Source organism: Corvus hawaiiensis, chromosome 1 (genome assembly GCF_020740725.1).
Source record: "Corvus hawaiiensis isolate bCorHaw1 chromosome 1, bCorHaw1.pri.cur, whole genome shotgun sequence".
Classification (NCBI taxonomy): Eukaryota; Metazoa; Chordata; class Aves; order Passeriformes; family Corvidae; genus Corvus; species Corvus hawaiiensis.
This window is the reverse complement of record NC_063213.1, coordinates 28,233,961-28,251,034: the sequence shown is the minus strand read 5'-3', so window position 1 is coordinate 28,251,034 and position 17,074 is coordinate 28,233,961. Positions and strand designations below refer to the sequence as shown.

Sequence of the window (17,074 nt, the reverse complement as noted above, 5' to 3'; positions counted from 1 at the left end):
TTGGTGTCGCTGTGGTCCGCAGGGACAGCGAGATGAACAACACAGAATTCAAGTCCAGGATAGAATGGAGATTATTTAATTAATTACAGACTCATTTTTATAGCTTTGTTCACAAGAGTGGTGTAACATTATTGGGTGCTTGACCATACACCTCCCAGAGTGATTGGTTGAATGGTATGACACCCATTTCAAAATACTTTCTTCAGTGTGGAAAACAAGACTGTGCATAACAAGTTTGCACCTGTGAGATAAAGTCTTGGTTTACAAAAGCCTCTACACTGTTTACAGCTAGCTTGTGTGAGGAAGGAGACTTTCACAAGCAGCTGTAAAAAATAGGAAAATTTCTCTGACAGCTTTTTCAGCATCTACAGCTTGGGATCCAGCAGTTCACATGGATTTTGTAGATTAGGTTTCTTTAAGTAATAAAGAATTAAGTCAATGGTAATGAAGTTTATGTTCCCCAAAACTAATGCTAGATTATGTTATATACACTCTCAGACATTCCATTTACCTGCGAGAGAGGGCAAAGCCAAAACTTCATTTTTTGAAATGAAACAGTCATTCAACCAGAGGTGTAAACACAGGTCAGTAGTAAAACCAAGCTTAAGATGTTTCCAGCAACTCAAGTCTATTTCTGGATTCTTTCTCATTTCTATCTTACCATCATACATGTTTCTTGCTTTAAGCAGGCAAATGCAACCTGTTTGCATACTTATTGTCATTACCAGAGAGAATTAACCTCTTATTTGAAATAAAAAGCATTACAAATAGCAAAAGCACTTGGGTGAAACTGTAAGAAAATGAAGATAAGAAGCAAGAAGTGTTTTGTGAGGGAGCTGGAACAACCTAATATATAGATTAGTGGAGTCAGTGAGGTAAGGATGAAGCTGATTGAAGGTTATCATCTCAGGTACACAGACAGGATGGCAGCCTTTGACTGAGAGGTCTTGTTCCCAGGAAGAGTCAGATGGCTGAAGCAACAAGAAAATTCTGGCTAAAGTAAAGAGGATTCTACCTGAGCAAAGTTCAGATGCTGCTGTGTGGTTCAGCATATCATTCCTACAGAAATGAATGTCATACATTTTATGTAAAACACTGAGCTAGGGAGCCAGTAATCAACTCAAGTGGACAATATCTTGCTACATATTTAACATTGGATTATGGGATTTTAGTAGTTCATTAAATTTACATTGCAATTTTGAGTATGATATAAAAATATTACTTATCTGGCCAGCACAAGAGCTCTGATACAGCTATGGGAAAATGAATTAAAATCTACTCTGACCCATTTGCTATCAAGGGAAGTGCTTGGTGTGTTTTAAAGTCTTCAGTACTGAATCTGATGCAAAGACCAGAAAATAATTTAAACCACATCCTGAGCTGACAAATTGCCTTGTGAAGAAGAAAATGCTTTTCTTGTAAACTGGCCAAAATTGATGAAGTGACAAACCAACAAAGCAATAGTAAATGTACCATTCACACTACTGCTTAATTGTTCGTTTTTCAACACAATATACTTCATACATACATATATATATTTCAGCACATGATAAACTTCCAACATACTATACATATTACTAGAATAATTTTGTTGTCTATGTGATATTCCTTTAAAAATTAAATTAAAGGAATAGTCTTATGATTTATAGAAAACTAAGAAAGGCTGCGGGAGATGAAAGATTTCAGTAAAGTGAGAAGGTGCTAAAACCCCACCGTGTTCCAATCAGGTATCTAACCTGTAATTGGCATACTAATATCTTGGATATTACCAATGGATGGTCTCCATGATCTCAGAGCAGGGAAGGTTTAGTCATGACTCCAGAACTTTTACAACATCTCGATTACTCTTGCCTTCCCTTTTTCCTTTAGGAGAGATATTTTTTGCAGTTCGTTCAGTGCTGTTGGTTGTTGTCGGTAAATTTGTTGCCTTTCATCTACCCACGTCCCTGAGACTTAGGCATGTTTGTTTGCAAGTTATCTGGCTGCAAGTGAACTCATGGGGAAGAAAGTACTTTGAGTTGTCTGTCCTCTCCCTGGGGAGAGGATTTCTTATCAGAGATAATGAGCATGGTTTTGAAAAGAGTGGGCATTGTTGGCTGTCAGTTTGAGCCATGGACTTCACTCTTATATGTCATGATGATGCTGACATTGCAAAGCTAGATATTGCACTCTTTTCACCCACTTCAGGCAGTTCCCAGCTTCCTGTGTCCTTAAATGCATGTTCCTCAGTCATAAAGGGAAGATCTTCTTTGTATTTAACCCATTCATTCTAGAAAGAGGAATGGCAGCTGGGACAGCTTTCACAGTGTTTAGCAAGCCTGCAAACAGGCTTTACAGCAGGTTGTCCATTTCAATAGTCTCTGTGAGAGTGGAAGCAGGAACCTGAGAAACTTCATTCTGATGTGGTAGGAGCCTCAGCTCCCCATGGTTACTGCACCCTCTAAATTACAGCTTGTGGGAGAAGGAAAAAATATGTCCCTGAATTGCCAGCACAAAGTCTTACTTTATGCTTTCCTTCTCCTTCTAACTGCCCTGCTCTTTGGTAGTGACTTCTAAAACTTTCTCAAGACATACTAACATATGGGCGTATCATTTAAAGATGACTGGATCCTACCCTTAGATCTTCAGCTATTTCTAAGTTAAAGCTTGATAGCCTTTAAAGATACTCTGTATTTAAATCAGGTTATAGATAGTCCAAGAGAATGTGGCTGCAATGATCTAAGCTGTTCTCTGTAGTTGTTTATGATTTTATGTCCTTTTTTTTCAAGAAATGAATGACACAGTGTGAAAACAAATTGTGTAAGGGGACTGGTGATGGGGCATTTAAGTGAAGCATGGATATTTCAATTGAAGTACAGCGTGTGGGTCAAATGTTGCCTGCTGAGCTCATTAGCAGTAACAGGATTAATTCTGTTGCCTGTGGTATGCAGGAAATCATAGTACTAAAATGAATGGCCTTTCCTCTCTGTAGTGTGGGAATATCCAAATGTCCAGTTCTTGAGTATTCACTTTGTCTTAGGTTCTGGAATGACAAAGAGCTGTGTACATGCTTTCCTGGTACATCCATTTTCTTAAGTGCTTGGCAGAGTGAGAGAAGCAGTGATTGCAGGGAAGGAACTAATTGTTTTGTTTGTGATTTTTGTGTTGTGTTTTCTGGGGGGTTTTCTTGACAGAGGTGATAGCTTTAGGATGAAAAGGCTCTTGAGGTTTTGTTTGCACTTAGCCTTTCTGTGGTTTTTTTGGTTTTTTTAAATAAAAAAAGTATGACTACCTAGACCTTCAGATAAAGGCTATAAAAGTCCTACAATGTCTGGATGCCTGTCACTTCTGCCAGGATTATCCAGTGAAAGGTGGTACTGTAAACTGTCACAGAAGTGCAGAATTTCAGCTTTTCTGTCTATTCCTCTCATACTCCGGCTGGGTTTCTTTGCATACCTGTCACATACTTGTGTTTTTCATTTTCACAATCCATGCAAACCCTAAATAATAGATATATTCCCTTTTCAGATATCTTTATTATCCTTCTTCCAACACACCTCAACCCCATACCTCTGGTTTATGAATGCCTTTTCAACATGTCTACTCCATGCTATATTGGTTTTATTTTCTTCCCTTTTGGTAACCAATCCACAAGACTGCACTGTTACAATTTAATAAGGAGTAGGACTTTGAGTAGGATTCTGTATTACTTGCAAATATAAGAAGTATTTTTTTTTGCTGCGTTTTTCTTCAGTGGCAGTGCTCTGGCAGTCTCTGCCACAACTGCAGTTACTGAGCACATCATTGCTTGGGCTGGGTCCTGTACTTCATGGGAAGTACACGTGAGGTAGTAGTAGAGCAGGGGTTCTCTGACATACTGGCAGTTTTACAAGGGAAAGAAGACACATTTGGAATGTTACTGCATCATTTCAATTCCAAGTCAAAGGAACTCTGTAATCCCTTCATTCTTACCTTTTATATTGTACCAATCATCAAAGCCAAAATAAACAAGTTGATGTATGGTGAGACATGTGCAGTAGTTGCTCAGTTTCTTGAAGACTAATCTAGGCTAATATTTAAGCTTCAGTCCCATTGCTTAGAGGAAAAACAGCATACATATGGATCCTGATCCTTTGTCAAGCCACCTTAAGTTCACTGTGGTTCCAGGTTAGTGTAGCAGATTCTCCCTATGGCCTCTATTAGGGAAGGAGGGGAGCATTTTAGTGGTGGTTGTCTGGTAGGGGACTAATGGGTGTTGGTGGGTCTTATTAGTAGTATTATTTTCAGAGAATTGATCCGCCCTTTTGACTCACAGTCATTACCAGTCAAACAAAAGCAGTTTGTTTCTAAAGTGGAATCAATAAAAGGGAAAATATCTTATGATAGTATAGCTTAGCTGGGAACACATGCTTTTTACCTTTTGCTATTTTGTCTTCTGTTTAAGGATAGGTTTTCCTGCCGTTCATATTCTCTTGGTTGTACATTAGGTCTGTGTGATCTGTAATCTGCACAGAAAATACATCCTGTCAGCAGTACAAGGATAGGGTTTTTCGTTTCAGTGTTTGCTGCTAGTATAATGTGTTATATTGATCCACTCTGGCCTCTGAAGAATTTTCCTGGTGCTGATGAGAAAGATGGTATATCTCTTCAAGGAAGGGAAAGACCTTAATTTTCATGCAAAACAATATTCAACAGAATCATAAAGCCCTAGACCTGGTAATAAAAATAGAAGCTGATGCTATTAATACATCATTCCAGATACACAGAGCACCATTATGTGGCTCCTGGGTTGAGTAAAACTTCATGTAATCACACAAACCATAGGCTTAAGCTCTATAAAGTTGGAAACTTAACCAGATGGCCATAGTCAAAGCAGCTCCTAAAGACTTCAGAGCTGCAATGTCTTAGGGCCCTAGATATGACTTAGTGTTAGCTTTTTAAAATACAATTACTGAACATAACTGATCTACATTATGGAAGTAATAATAATAATAATTTGCACTCAGTGACTTTTTATTTAAGGACCCAAAAGCTCTTAACCAAGCCTTTTGAATACTCCCTTTCTGCTTATAGGAAATAAAGTGCTCAGAGTCTTGAACAGCTGTGTGACAGAATTGAGCAAGAGCAACTCCATGGCATATTGCAAGCAGTCAGGTGGTGTTTTCTGTGTGTCAGGGACTGGGACTGGAGAGTGCTCCTGTGGCTCTCTGTCCCTGACAGCTGGTATATCTCTTCAAGGAAGGAAAAGACCTTAATTTTCATGCAAAACAATATTCAACAGAATCATAAAGGTGATGTTCTAGTCACTTGGGTTGGAACTTCCTATACAGTAGTACTTTTAATCTTGAGCAGGGCCAGCCTTTGAGCAGTATTGCTTGTACATTGAAATGCTGTGTGGCAGGAATGAGAATGACACATAATGGCCTAACCTGAAATTTCCTTTATTCGCTCTGTGAACTGTGAGTATAATAATGAAATGATGTAAAGAACTGGGGATCCTATGGCTCAGATATACCACACTTACCTGAGGAGCTTACGTATGGAGTGATATATCTTAGACTCTATATATTCGGGACAGACAGGTAAGTACCTTCAAAGAGTGGCCTGTGTTTTAGGGAGAATGGTTATGTCCTTTTAAAAAGTACCACATGTTGGCCATGAATTAATGGTGCTTTAATACTCAGCTTAAAAATCACATAATGGTATTTATCAGTAATGGGAGTAAAATAACTGTATTTGACATTTGCTTTCTATAGTCAGTAGCTATTTTTTTCTTTTCTTTTGTTTTTCAAAATGTGATTTTATTGTGGGTTTTCAGGGTCTATTCCTGGGAGTTTTCTTCGTAAGTCTTTTAGACTTTTCTTCGTTCTGTCTTTTAGATCGATGTGATTGTGACTTTGGGCGGACTTGGAGGACGGTTTGACCAAACAATGGCATCAGTAGAAACCCTTTTTCATGCAACAAATATCACTCCTTCTCCAGTGATAGTTATCCAGGAGTGCTCACTGATTTACCTGCTTCAACCTGTAAGTGTTGTGAAAAGTTACTTCGTAATAAAGCTGACTTTCCACCCACTCTGACACGATAGGTCTTGCACCATTAAATGCTCATTTTCTCAGTTGTGTTCTGTAGGGTCAGAGCTGAAATATAAAATACATTGCAGGCAAGTGGACAGCAAATGATGGGGTCTGAATTCCTCTTTTGGAAAAGATTGTGTTTAATTTGTTCAGGATAGATTTGTTTAAAAGGGGAGAAACAAGAAAATCAGAAAGTATAAAAACTGAATTGGGTAAATAGAGGATATTGATTAGAAATGGGGAAAAAAAATTAACCTTTTAAATTAGATTCCAGTAAGTCTAAATTTAGCACACAGCCCTTTTGCATGTTGAGTAGCAATAAGGATGTCTGCAATAAGAGGAGCAAAGAAAAGATGTAAGAGGATGTTATGAGGGAGTTCCTGACATACACATCAGGCAGAGCTCTTATGCAGTCCAAGTGGCGCAGTTCATTTATGATGGGAATCCATCTAGCATCAACAAGGGAATTTATTTAAGATGTGTTATTTCTGTGGTTTTTCAGATGTGTTATTGCATTTATTGATTCATAAAACAACACACACAAAAGATCTTGCTGCTCTTTTGCTTTTGAGATTTAAATTAAAGGCAAATCTAAACATCAAACACTATTCTAACAGTGTTTCATTTATTTTTTGGAAAATATCTTTTCCCCTTGGCAAGGCTTCTAAAAGCTTACCTAAGTTTCCCAATTTCTCTTGGAAAGCTTATTCCATTAATATAAGTAACATTCACAGGTAAATTTGACACAACCTTGCACCAGATGTGCTTCATTGTAATTTGAGAAAAGCATTCATGAGGTTCTATGAGAATATAGATTTAAAGCCACAGGGACAGGTGCTCTATTAAAAATTTGAAGCACTGTGTCTGCAGGAAAGGTGGTAGGCGTAGGAGCTCTTTTGCCAGTATGATGAGGAATTACTCTGATCATTAGTTGCACAGCTAAATGGATGGAGGCATCAGAGTGAAGGGAAAAGAGAAATAAAGGATAACTGCGGTTACAATCTAAAACTGAGGAGTAACTTGCTTGTGATTGATCTATGAGTGCAGTACTTCACTGACCACTGTAAATTTCCTTTAGAGTGTTTTTAAGAACATATTGAAGAGCTGAAATAAAGTGGACAATTTCCAGTTTAGCTTACAAAACTCTTGCTTGGACTGGAAAGATTTCTAATTATTTTCATTCATCTTTTCCATAAGCGGCTTTCAAATGCCATGCCTAAGGTTGCTTTCATGAGTCTGCCATGAATAATTAAACCCTTTACAACTTGAAAAAAAAAATCATGATCTGTGCATTTTAAATAGAAATAGGAGGTTGCTAATTGTTTTGTTTGCTGGAAACTTCTTTGTTCTCTTTTTAATAATGCCATACAAAAAGCATTTAATATTTTTTTGTAGATGGGCAGAGTTCCACAGGAAACTTCAAGCTGTTTCTAGCAGCTTGAAGGGGCAGATATAGGGGTAGGCCGTTTAAACAATATTAGTGCTAACTTCAACACAACACTGCTTTTCATTGTTGGTTTAAACCTGTCACTGTCAGCATCTTCAGTCAACTGAAGTGTGGTACCTCCATATAATAACATGAATCCTGAATAGTTGTTTTTCCTTAAAAAAGTGAGTAGTTTATAAACTGAGAGAAACAAGGATCCTAAGCTTGCAAGTACTCTTTTTTTTTTTTTTTATGGAGTTCAGCCTGATATTTTTCTCTTGCAAACAGCCACAATCATGACATTCTCTTTTTTCCCTCCTCTCCCCTTTGTAATTTAAAATCAGGGTAGGAGGGAGTTTAACACAATGGGAGACCCACTGACTGTTCGAGATGCAAGTCTGGAAACTGTGCAATAAATGAAGCAACATTTTGAGATCCAATTGCTAATGCAAATGATGAACTTGAGAGCATGTTGTTTTTTCTAGAAATGTTGATGGAAAACCTTTCTCTCTTCAGGAAGAAGAATCTGATCTTTATTGGATTCTTTTGATAAAATATATGAGCAAAACAGAATTATGTTTTTGCTTCCAGAAAACATTAACCTTTGGTTCAGTATAGCAAGAGGGTGGTTCTCTGTCATGTGTACCTAGGCAGAGTCTAAAATACTTGGCTACAGCAGATAAACTGGTAATTCTTTAAGAGCCCTAGGAAGAATACCAAGGGGAGTAACAAGTCAAGCTGCTGAATTTATAGTTACTGGTGCAGAAACTAAGAGGAGGACGGTGTGAGTAGGTATCTATGGACACCAAAAATCTATTAATTGCTTTGAAATTGTTACAGTGTTGGTATAGAGGGTTACAGTAGAAGAAATACATCAATATTTAATACACTTGTAAAGGGCCCACAGCGTTGCAGGAAACATGCTTACAGACTTGCTAAAAGTCTTCAGGGTGGTAAGAGGAAGAAAGCAAGGACAATGCCTGGTTTGGGTTCCAGTGCAGACTACCAAGCAAGGTGGACCAGGTAAACAAAGCCTTTTTTCATCAGCCAGTAACTTTCTGCAAGTACTGAATGTAAGAGTAATTAGAACTTTGAGTACTGAGGCATTTCTTGGGAAATAGACAGACAGACAGTGCAAGTTTTTGAAATACATAGATAAAAATGTTTTGGCATGGAGAGAGAAGAAAACTGTAAGGAAGTAAACTCTCTTATGTTCATTTCTGACCTTTAAGGATGAGCTCCTGTAAGGAAAAGAGAAAAAAGATGGGAATAATTACATCCCATAAATACCTGTCTCCGTGATCTCTATGGAAGAATTGGGTGGGAGGCTGAAATATAGATATATAGACTGTAAGTATGTAAATTTAGATAAATGAATTCCAATATATGTCAAACCACTAAACAAATATTTAAGAAAAGAAAGCAGGCATGAAATGAGTTGCACCTATGGAAGGGCTCAAACAATGAGAACATAATTTGTAGCTACAGGATTTATAAATTGACAGTGAAAGATTTTCTCTTGTCTGAATGAGAAAGGAAAACTAATGACAAGCAGCCTAAATGAGCACTTTTGCTCAGTCTTCACTAAAGCAAAATATTCCTTTGAGCAGATAACCAACACAGTTAAAATCAGTATGAAGACTTTAAATTGCTTCAGAGAAAAAGCAAATAAAAGAGTAGCTGCCTTTGATTCTGCCAGCTCCAAGGGCTGTTACTTTTTCTGTGCCATGGAACACTAATTAGGATAGGAGTCAGAAACAGGGAGGCTTTGTAAGAATTCTAGGATGTGATGCTTGTTCTGAAGCATTTTCTGATGTGATGATTGGAATTTAAAAAAAAAAAAATGTACCTGTGTACTGAATAGATGTCATATTTCTTTCTGTAGGGGGGGAGGAGGAAAGCTTGAATTTTTAATAGGGAGTAATCAGTCTTTATAAGCAGGATATTTTATGCAAGAGTTCATACATTTTATGTTTGAAATTTGGTAATATCAATTACCATTAGACTATACCCTGGCTGAAGAGCATAAGGCCCTTAGAGTCATGTTTATCATGCTAGCCATGCTCAGTATGAATGGCTTAAGGTTTCACATACATACTTTCTCATTTTCTGGTTGTGTGCTTCTCAGGAGTACAGAAACATTAGCTTCTGTACACTGAGCATAAATTATCTTTTATCTGTAAGTTTTATGGCAGTTTGTAATACAAGGTAATAGGATTTATGACCAAGAAATGAGAAGATGCCCAAGAGTTAATGAGGCCTGTCTTTTACATATACTGAGCAGTTCAGTTTTTCCCACACAGGATTCCAGCCCTAGGACGTAGAGAAGAATTGCTGCCTACACATGAAAATGCGTTACAGCAGCATATTTTTGTCGGTTAATGAACTCTTTTGAAAGAGTGTGTGAATACTTTGATAACCCTTTTTCTTACACCCAGCTTTTCTTGTGAGTGCATGTCTGCCTTCCCTGTGAGAAATGATGAATAATTTAACATTGTAGATAGTGGCCCAGCAGCTAAATGTGAGTAATAAGTATTGGGAATTCCATCCCATATTCTTGGGTCTTTACCACCATTTCCTTGAAGAGAAGTATATTGGGTGGTCTTTTGATCTCACAGTCTCCTAGACTGTAAATTGGGTAAAACCCATGTCCTTCTCTGAATGGGTACTGTGAGGCTCGTTTAGTTATTTACAAAATGCCATTACATCCTGTGCTCTGCACTGGAGCGAAACATAGTATCATGGTAATAGTAACAACAGTACTAGCAAGGCCCTTAATTAACATAAATATTGCCATATTTATGGAAGCTGTGCACGTAATTAGCTAGCATGGTCCCAAGCACAGTTTCAGTGGGAGCCAGCCATCCTTCTCGCAGATGGCGTCTGGGCACGCCCCAGGCTTAGCACAGGCCGGGAGCTGCTTCTGAAGCACTTGGAAGGGAGCACCTTGTCTTGGGGCCAAGAGAGAACAACCACATGCACATGGGCACTGCTGTGCTGGTTGGCTTGAGTTCCAGAGCTGTTACCTGAACCGATTTACAGGTGCAGACAGAGTGACTTGGCATGAAGATCTGCTCCTAGATGGAGACACTTTAGCAGATGTGAGAGAAGGTTCACAGACCGGGAACTTCGCTGGGGTTTATTGCTGCAATTCTTTGTGCCAATGTTATTTGATTTGGTTTGTGTCTGTGCTTGTAAAGTTTAATGGGAAGTTCAGTGTATATACCTTCAACTTCTGAGTTTTTCTCTGGCAGCCAGTTCCTTGAAATTTGCAGGAACCTCAAGAATGAGTTATCTGATCAGTTCTGTAGTGCCTCATGTGCAAGAAGCAGACCTGGCTTGCACTCAATGGAGAAAATCCTTAACGAATGTGCCTCTTATAGGGGATAATTTTGGAATCTGGAAATTTAATGTCTCCTTTTCCTATATACATGTTTTTGATGGGTAAATTCAGTTTCAAAAAGATTGCAGTTGTAAAGGAAGGCATTTAAACATATATCTAATATTTAAACATGCATTTAGTACTTACAGTGTTTATTGTCCTGAAAGGCCCTCTCTCCTGTTTGGCATCTTCTCTCAAAGAGCGCTATTGGAACTCAATCTAGTTGACAAAGTAGTCAGTCTCTGTGCCTTAAGCTCCTTGTGGAATTCACAAATATACAACTTCTTGTTCTTTGATAAATACCTTTTCTGGTGATTTTTCCAATGAGAAAGCCAGCCATTCAGCTGGATAGAGACACTGCAATGTCAAAAATATTGGCTGAGGAAAAGTCTTAATCAAGCCTTTCTCTGGGAGCCTGAGTCCTTCACAGAAAACCTTGCAGAAAGGGGGTTTGTGCCTCCAGAGATTTAATATTGCATTGAAGTGGGTTCTCAGAAAAAAAAGAAAAATTGCTATGTTGATAGTTTGGCTGCCTTAGTTTCCTTCTTTGGTAAGAAACTTTGAGGATTTGATTACAGCTCAACTTCTGTTCTTAAAATAAGACTTAAACTAGAGTCTGTATTTTTATTCTTTCCTGGGAAAATCCAGCTGGATCAATGATTATTCAGTCATTCTTATCATGTGATAATGTAGTGGGCCTGTGCAAATGTGACCTTCAAAAGGCTGCAGGTCTAAAGGACTTAGGTTTATTTCATGGTAATTTGTGGCTATGAAGTGGTGTTGCTTCATGTTTACACAGGATTTCTCTCTTTTACTGAATAACAGTGATCCAAAATTAATTCACATTTGTCAATAACATTCTGACCTGGAAAAGATTTACTTGCTATCTTACTTTTCAAGATTTTTTTTTTTTTTTTTTTTTTTTTTTTCTGTTACAAAAGGAAACTTTTAGGTGGATTTTCTCTTAACAGCTACATTCTTTGTAATTTTGTTCTTATTCCAGCATCAGCAGATGTGTATTGTGAAATATACAAAGCTTATATTGAACGTTAGAAATAATAATTAGCTTTTGAAATAGTCAAATCCATTGAAACAGTTTATTTAGCATCAGTTAAAAGTGCAACCTGCATCAACTTTATGGATGACATCTAATAGTTATTAATTACTTCTTTATAAGGAATACAAACTGGCAACAAAAAATTCTTAAATCAATTTGTTAGCTTCCAGGTAACCAGTTTAATAAAGTACCTATCTTTCAGAGAGGAAAGGAAAATACCAAACCATCATTGCCAAGTGAAAAAGAATAGTCTTTATTAAATGAGATTTTCATCTGTTCATAATTGTTAAGAAACAAGTCATGCTCTATAGCAGGATATGGTAATCATACAGCTGTTTTTAAATTCACATCTTAATGGTGTCTGCAAGAGAAGATAATGTAAGGAGTCTGATTGGATTACTTAGGTACTTCTAAATTCTGAAGTCATCTAGTTTGATTCTGAATCAATAGTTTGCGCCTGGTAAGTGTCAACAGTTCTGGTCACAAATTTTTTCGATCTTTGTTCAGATTTTTAACTAGTTACTGCAGCTGCTGATGGATGATCATCTAGGAGAACCTTGGCCCTAAATAAAACTCTTCCAATGAGATTCCTGCTCTCTGTTGTTGCCCCTAGCTGTTGTGATATGATCTTGACAATCTGATAATATCTATTTTGTTGCTTTATGGAAACCATAGCAAGGTTTTTGCTACAAAGCTGATTATCTTAGAGCTGTTTTGTTGGGGGGTTTTTTCCCCCAAACTTGTCAATTACTTTTCTTTCCTTCAAAATCTTAATCCATCTTTTCATCCCCTCCCTTAACAAACTTCCTTTTGCAGTGGTCTGATACTTTGGGCTTTTGTGTGGAATGTAGTATTAATAATTTTGTGTACTATAAAACAATTCTTCTGCTTTATATTAAGTGGTCAGCAGCAAGATGCAAAATGTTTGTCTTTGACATTTGTTTATTGGTAGGAGCTGATGCATGAGCTGGGATCAATAGGAAGCTGGTAAAACTGTATCCTGTTTTGACAATGTTGGTAAGCTGAGGAAGACCAGAGCAGTATTTTCACTTGCTGTGTGTTCACTTGTCTTTATTCTGTAACTGAACGGAGCAGAGCTGGAGAGTGTGTGTGTGTGTGTGTGTGTGTGTTCATTCCAGTTCTGTTTGGGTTTTTTCCCGGGTAGGACTTTACTCCTATATGAGGACTTTGTAGCAAGCTAAAGAATTCCTAAGCTGTTTGTGAATAGATTTTTGGCCAAAAAGGAAAAAAAAAAAAGGCAAAAGCACTTTAAAAGACCGTTAATATGGATTCCAAATTTGACTAAAAGATTTAAATATTTTGTACATAATTCAGTAAGCTTTCTATTTCTACCAGGTGCCATATTTTTATACTTTAAAAAAGGAACATTATGCAAATGCTTGTATGTATGAAGGCGTCATAGACTCATACTTCGCAGATTGATTCAGTAGTATTTTTAGGATTATGATTTAAAATATTTGTCTGTCATCTAACACCTGGGAGGAGCAATGCAATGTTTTGAATTTCAAGGTCAACCATTAGACACAAAGAAGTAAGGGGACTCAGAGGAATAATTATTAACACTTTCTGTGGCTTGCCTTATCAGATGCCATCCTCCTTACTAAGCAGTCATCATACTGCAAGATCTTACTTTCTTTATCTAATCTTTTTTCTTCTACTTTCTTTTTTTTTTTTCTTTGGATTTTTCTTGGATCCCATCAACTGTCTATTCTCAGTACATCATCTTATCTTAACTTTTTAGTTCAGTTTGTCTAAAATGTTCTAGCTTTAACTTAAGCAGCCACTGCTGCCCTGAAGATTTTTCCCAGGATTTGTCTCCTCCCAGCAGTCACAGTAGTGTGCTATGAAGCATTAATTCATCAATGCCCAGTCATTCTGGCTTCATCTATTCATAGAATCACAGAATCACATTCCTCTTGGGTCTCACAATGTTTCATCTTTATTTTATTGTACCAATGACCAAAGTGGACCCGTCTTTAGCACTAGAATCTACTGGGGTGATATCTGCTGCAGTGTGCCTGTGCATCACCCTGAAATCACTGCTGTGCTGACCTCTTTGTTCAGCTTTATTGTGTTAGCCCAAATTCCTCAAGTCCTGGGATTCTGTTCTACCCACTCAGTGTCTTTCTGAAGGCATCTTACTGCCTTGCTTGAGGTGAATTTCACCCGAGTTTGGCAGTAACAGCTTTCCTCTTTGAGTATTAAATGGATTTCAGTGATAGTTTAGGGGTATGCAATTTTTTTCCACTCCCCATCTGGCTTACAGAAAGTTCTGTAGGGAATCTAACAAGTATCAGAAGTCTGTAATCTGTGACAGAACCTTATCTGGAAAGAAAATTAATGGAAAATATTTTATTTCATACAATCAAAAATATAGCAGGGAAAATCAATATTATTGTTCCTATCCTGAATGTAAAAGCAGTAGAAATTGAAGTGATAGTAGATGATAAATTATTTTCTACTACAAAATCAAAAAAATCAAAATGCTGAACACTTAATTGTTGACCTGAAGGGTTTATAGAATCCTTTAGAGGTAAATTTAATAATGGTCTTTTCTGTTCACATCTGAGTACTGGCAATAGTTGAAGTTGTAGAAGGTGAGCGTCTATATTCTGGCCTCAGTTATATTTGAAAATGCGTTGTCTCTTCAATTCAATCCCTTTGTGAGATGGCTTAGGCTTTTGCAATCCCTTACAGTATCGCTGTTAATTTTGCATCTGCCAGGGCAGTGGTGTAAACTGTATGGATTTTCAATATTTACTCTTAATATTCAAAAAGGGTCAGGGCAGAAGAACGATAATATTTGGTAATCTCAGAGGTTCTAGGGAAAATGCTGTACTGCACTTATAAACAAGATTTAGGTAGAACTATTCAGCTTTGCCATGGGAAGTGATTGACTTGGCAATCCAAATTTTTTTCATGTTGATAACAACTGATTACATTACTTCAGGACTCTCTTTGCTCTAATAGAATATCCCAAGAGCAGATGGTGATCAGGGATTGAATTCTTCATTGTCTTTTAAGGCTGTAATGTGTCTGTCACTCTCATGTCGGCTCCAGTCAAAAATACTTGCCAGCATTGCAGCTGGGCCAATGACCTTCAGGGGAGTGCACGGGCTTCTACTCTTAATACTAAAATGAAGGGATTTAGATTGAATATGTTTCTGTTAAAAGTAAGAAGAGGAGTCTGGAAACAATCTTGCAGGATCTGTGAGGGTGTGTCAAGAAGAAGAAGCTAGGCTTATTCTTGAGTTGCACAGCAGAAGAATGAGAGACAGTGGCCCTAAACTGAGATGGAAGATTTGGAGTAACTGTAAGGAAAAATTTCTACTCTGAAGATAATTACAAATTGCATACAGGAACAAGTTGCCCAAAGAATCTCTGTCCCTGGCAGTGTTCAAAACCTGATGGGAAGGCTGCACTCCTGAGACTCCCTCCCACCTCTAAGTGATTCTGGGACGCTTGGGGAGACACGGGTAGACTGAGTAGGTATGTTAGAACTACTGTACAAGTATGTATTGAGAAGAATTTGGAATCTCCTGATACAGAAGACTGTGGCCACATTCAGAAATAGTGGTTCTGTCCACTTTTATCTTTTTTCATGTTTTTGTTACCTTACAAAGTGAAATTTGTTGTAGTCTCTCACGTAACCTCACAGAAGAAAATGCTGAAAGGAGAAATGATTGCTGTCTTTGAATGCACTGAGTAAATGCCAGGGAGAGAAAGGGTCTGATTAAGCTCAAGGCCAATGTTAGAGCAAGAGTAAATTACTTTAAACCAGTGATGGATAAATTCCCATCAGAAATTGTACCATCCAGAGGGAACTGGACAAACTTGAGAAGTGGGCCCACAATCTTCCTCATGATGTTCAAAAAAATCCAAGTGCACCTGTCCCAGTCGTAAGTAGAGACTGGAGGAAGAAATTATTGAGAGCAGCCCTGCCCAGAATGACTTGGGGGTGCTGGTGGATGAGAGGCTGGACATGAGCCAGCACTGTGCACTCACAGCCCAGAGAGCCAAATGTGTCCTGGGCTGCATCCAAAGCAGCGTGGCCAGCAGGGTGAGGGAGGGGATTCTGCCCCTCTGCTCTGCTCTGGTGAGACCCCACCTGCAGTGCTGCATCCAGCTCTGGGGTCCCCAGCACAGGAAGGACATGGACCTGGTGGAGTGAGTCCAGAGGAGGCCATGAAGATGATCAGAGGGCTGGAGCACCTCTTCTGTGAAGACAGGCTGAAAGACTGGGATCATTCAGCCTGAAGAACAGAAGGCTTCAAGAAAACCTTGGAGCACCCTTCAAGTATATTACGGGGGGTTATAAAAGGAAAGAGAGGGACTTTTTACATGGGCAGATAATGATAGGACAAGGGGCAGTGGTTTTAAGCTGAAGGAGAGTAGGTTTATTAGATATTGGGAGGAAATTCTTTGTTGCAAGGGTGGTGAGACATTGGAACAGGTTGCCCAGAGAAGCTGGGGATGCCCCATCCCTGGAAGTGTCCCAGGCCAAGTTGGACAGGGCCCTGACCAGCCTGGTGTAGTGAATGGCATCCCTGCCCATGGGATCCTATACTCTATGAAATTAGAAGGAAAAGTCCCTAATCATTCTTCTGGTGAGATTCCACAACAGCTTTACAAAATGGAAAAATCTGGAAGAGGGGTGCAGAATCAGAACTCACTATGTTGATTTTACATCCTCAACTCTATTCCCACCGAAAGTGAACACAAAACTTTCAAAAGTTGTTAATATGTAGGCATTGTGTTTCCAACTGTCCTTAAATTGCTGCTTTTTAGACGTGAAGCCTCGCAGCGGCGTTAATCAGTTTGAACCTTGAGTTACATGAGCTGTCCTGGTCTGTGATCAGCTTCTCAGCAGTGCTGGTTTGCAAATGGTGAGCATGAGTTCCAGTCCCTGCCATGGAGTCTGTTTCACAGCTGTGGCTTCCTTTTGCATTTTATTTACTATACCTGGAAATACACTGTCTCCCCTACCATCCTCGCAGGTAAGCGTAGGAAGTGTGGGTTCAGTTAGTGGACAGTGGGGTGGATCAAGAACTGGCTAGGTGTCAGAGCTCAGAGGGTTGTGATCAGCTGGAGGACTGTAATCAGGAATCTGCTGAGTCCAGTTTTATCCAACT

At 38.5% G+C, this 17,074-nt stretch overlaps 1 protein-coding gene across 3 annotated transcripts in view; it reads left to right on the top strand.

The window, feature by feature from the left end:
- Window positions 1-17,074, top strand: part of TPK1 (thiamin pyrophosphokinase 1) — a 311,682-nt gene that overhangs the window by 195,220 nt on the left and 99,388 nt on the right. For all 3 annotated transcript variants that reach the window (XM_048297771.1, XM_048297761.1, XM_048297782.1), the window contains one exon: window positions 5,859-6,005. In XM_048297771.1, the coding sequence (XP_048153728.1) occupies window positions 5,859-6,005 (147 nt within the window). The remainder of the gene's footprint in view (window positions 1-5,858; window positions 6,006-17,074) is intronic.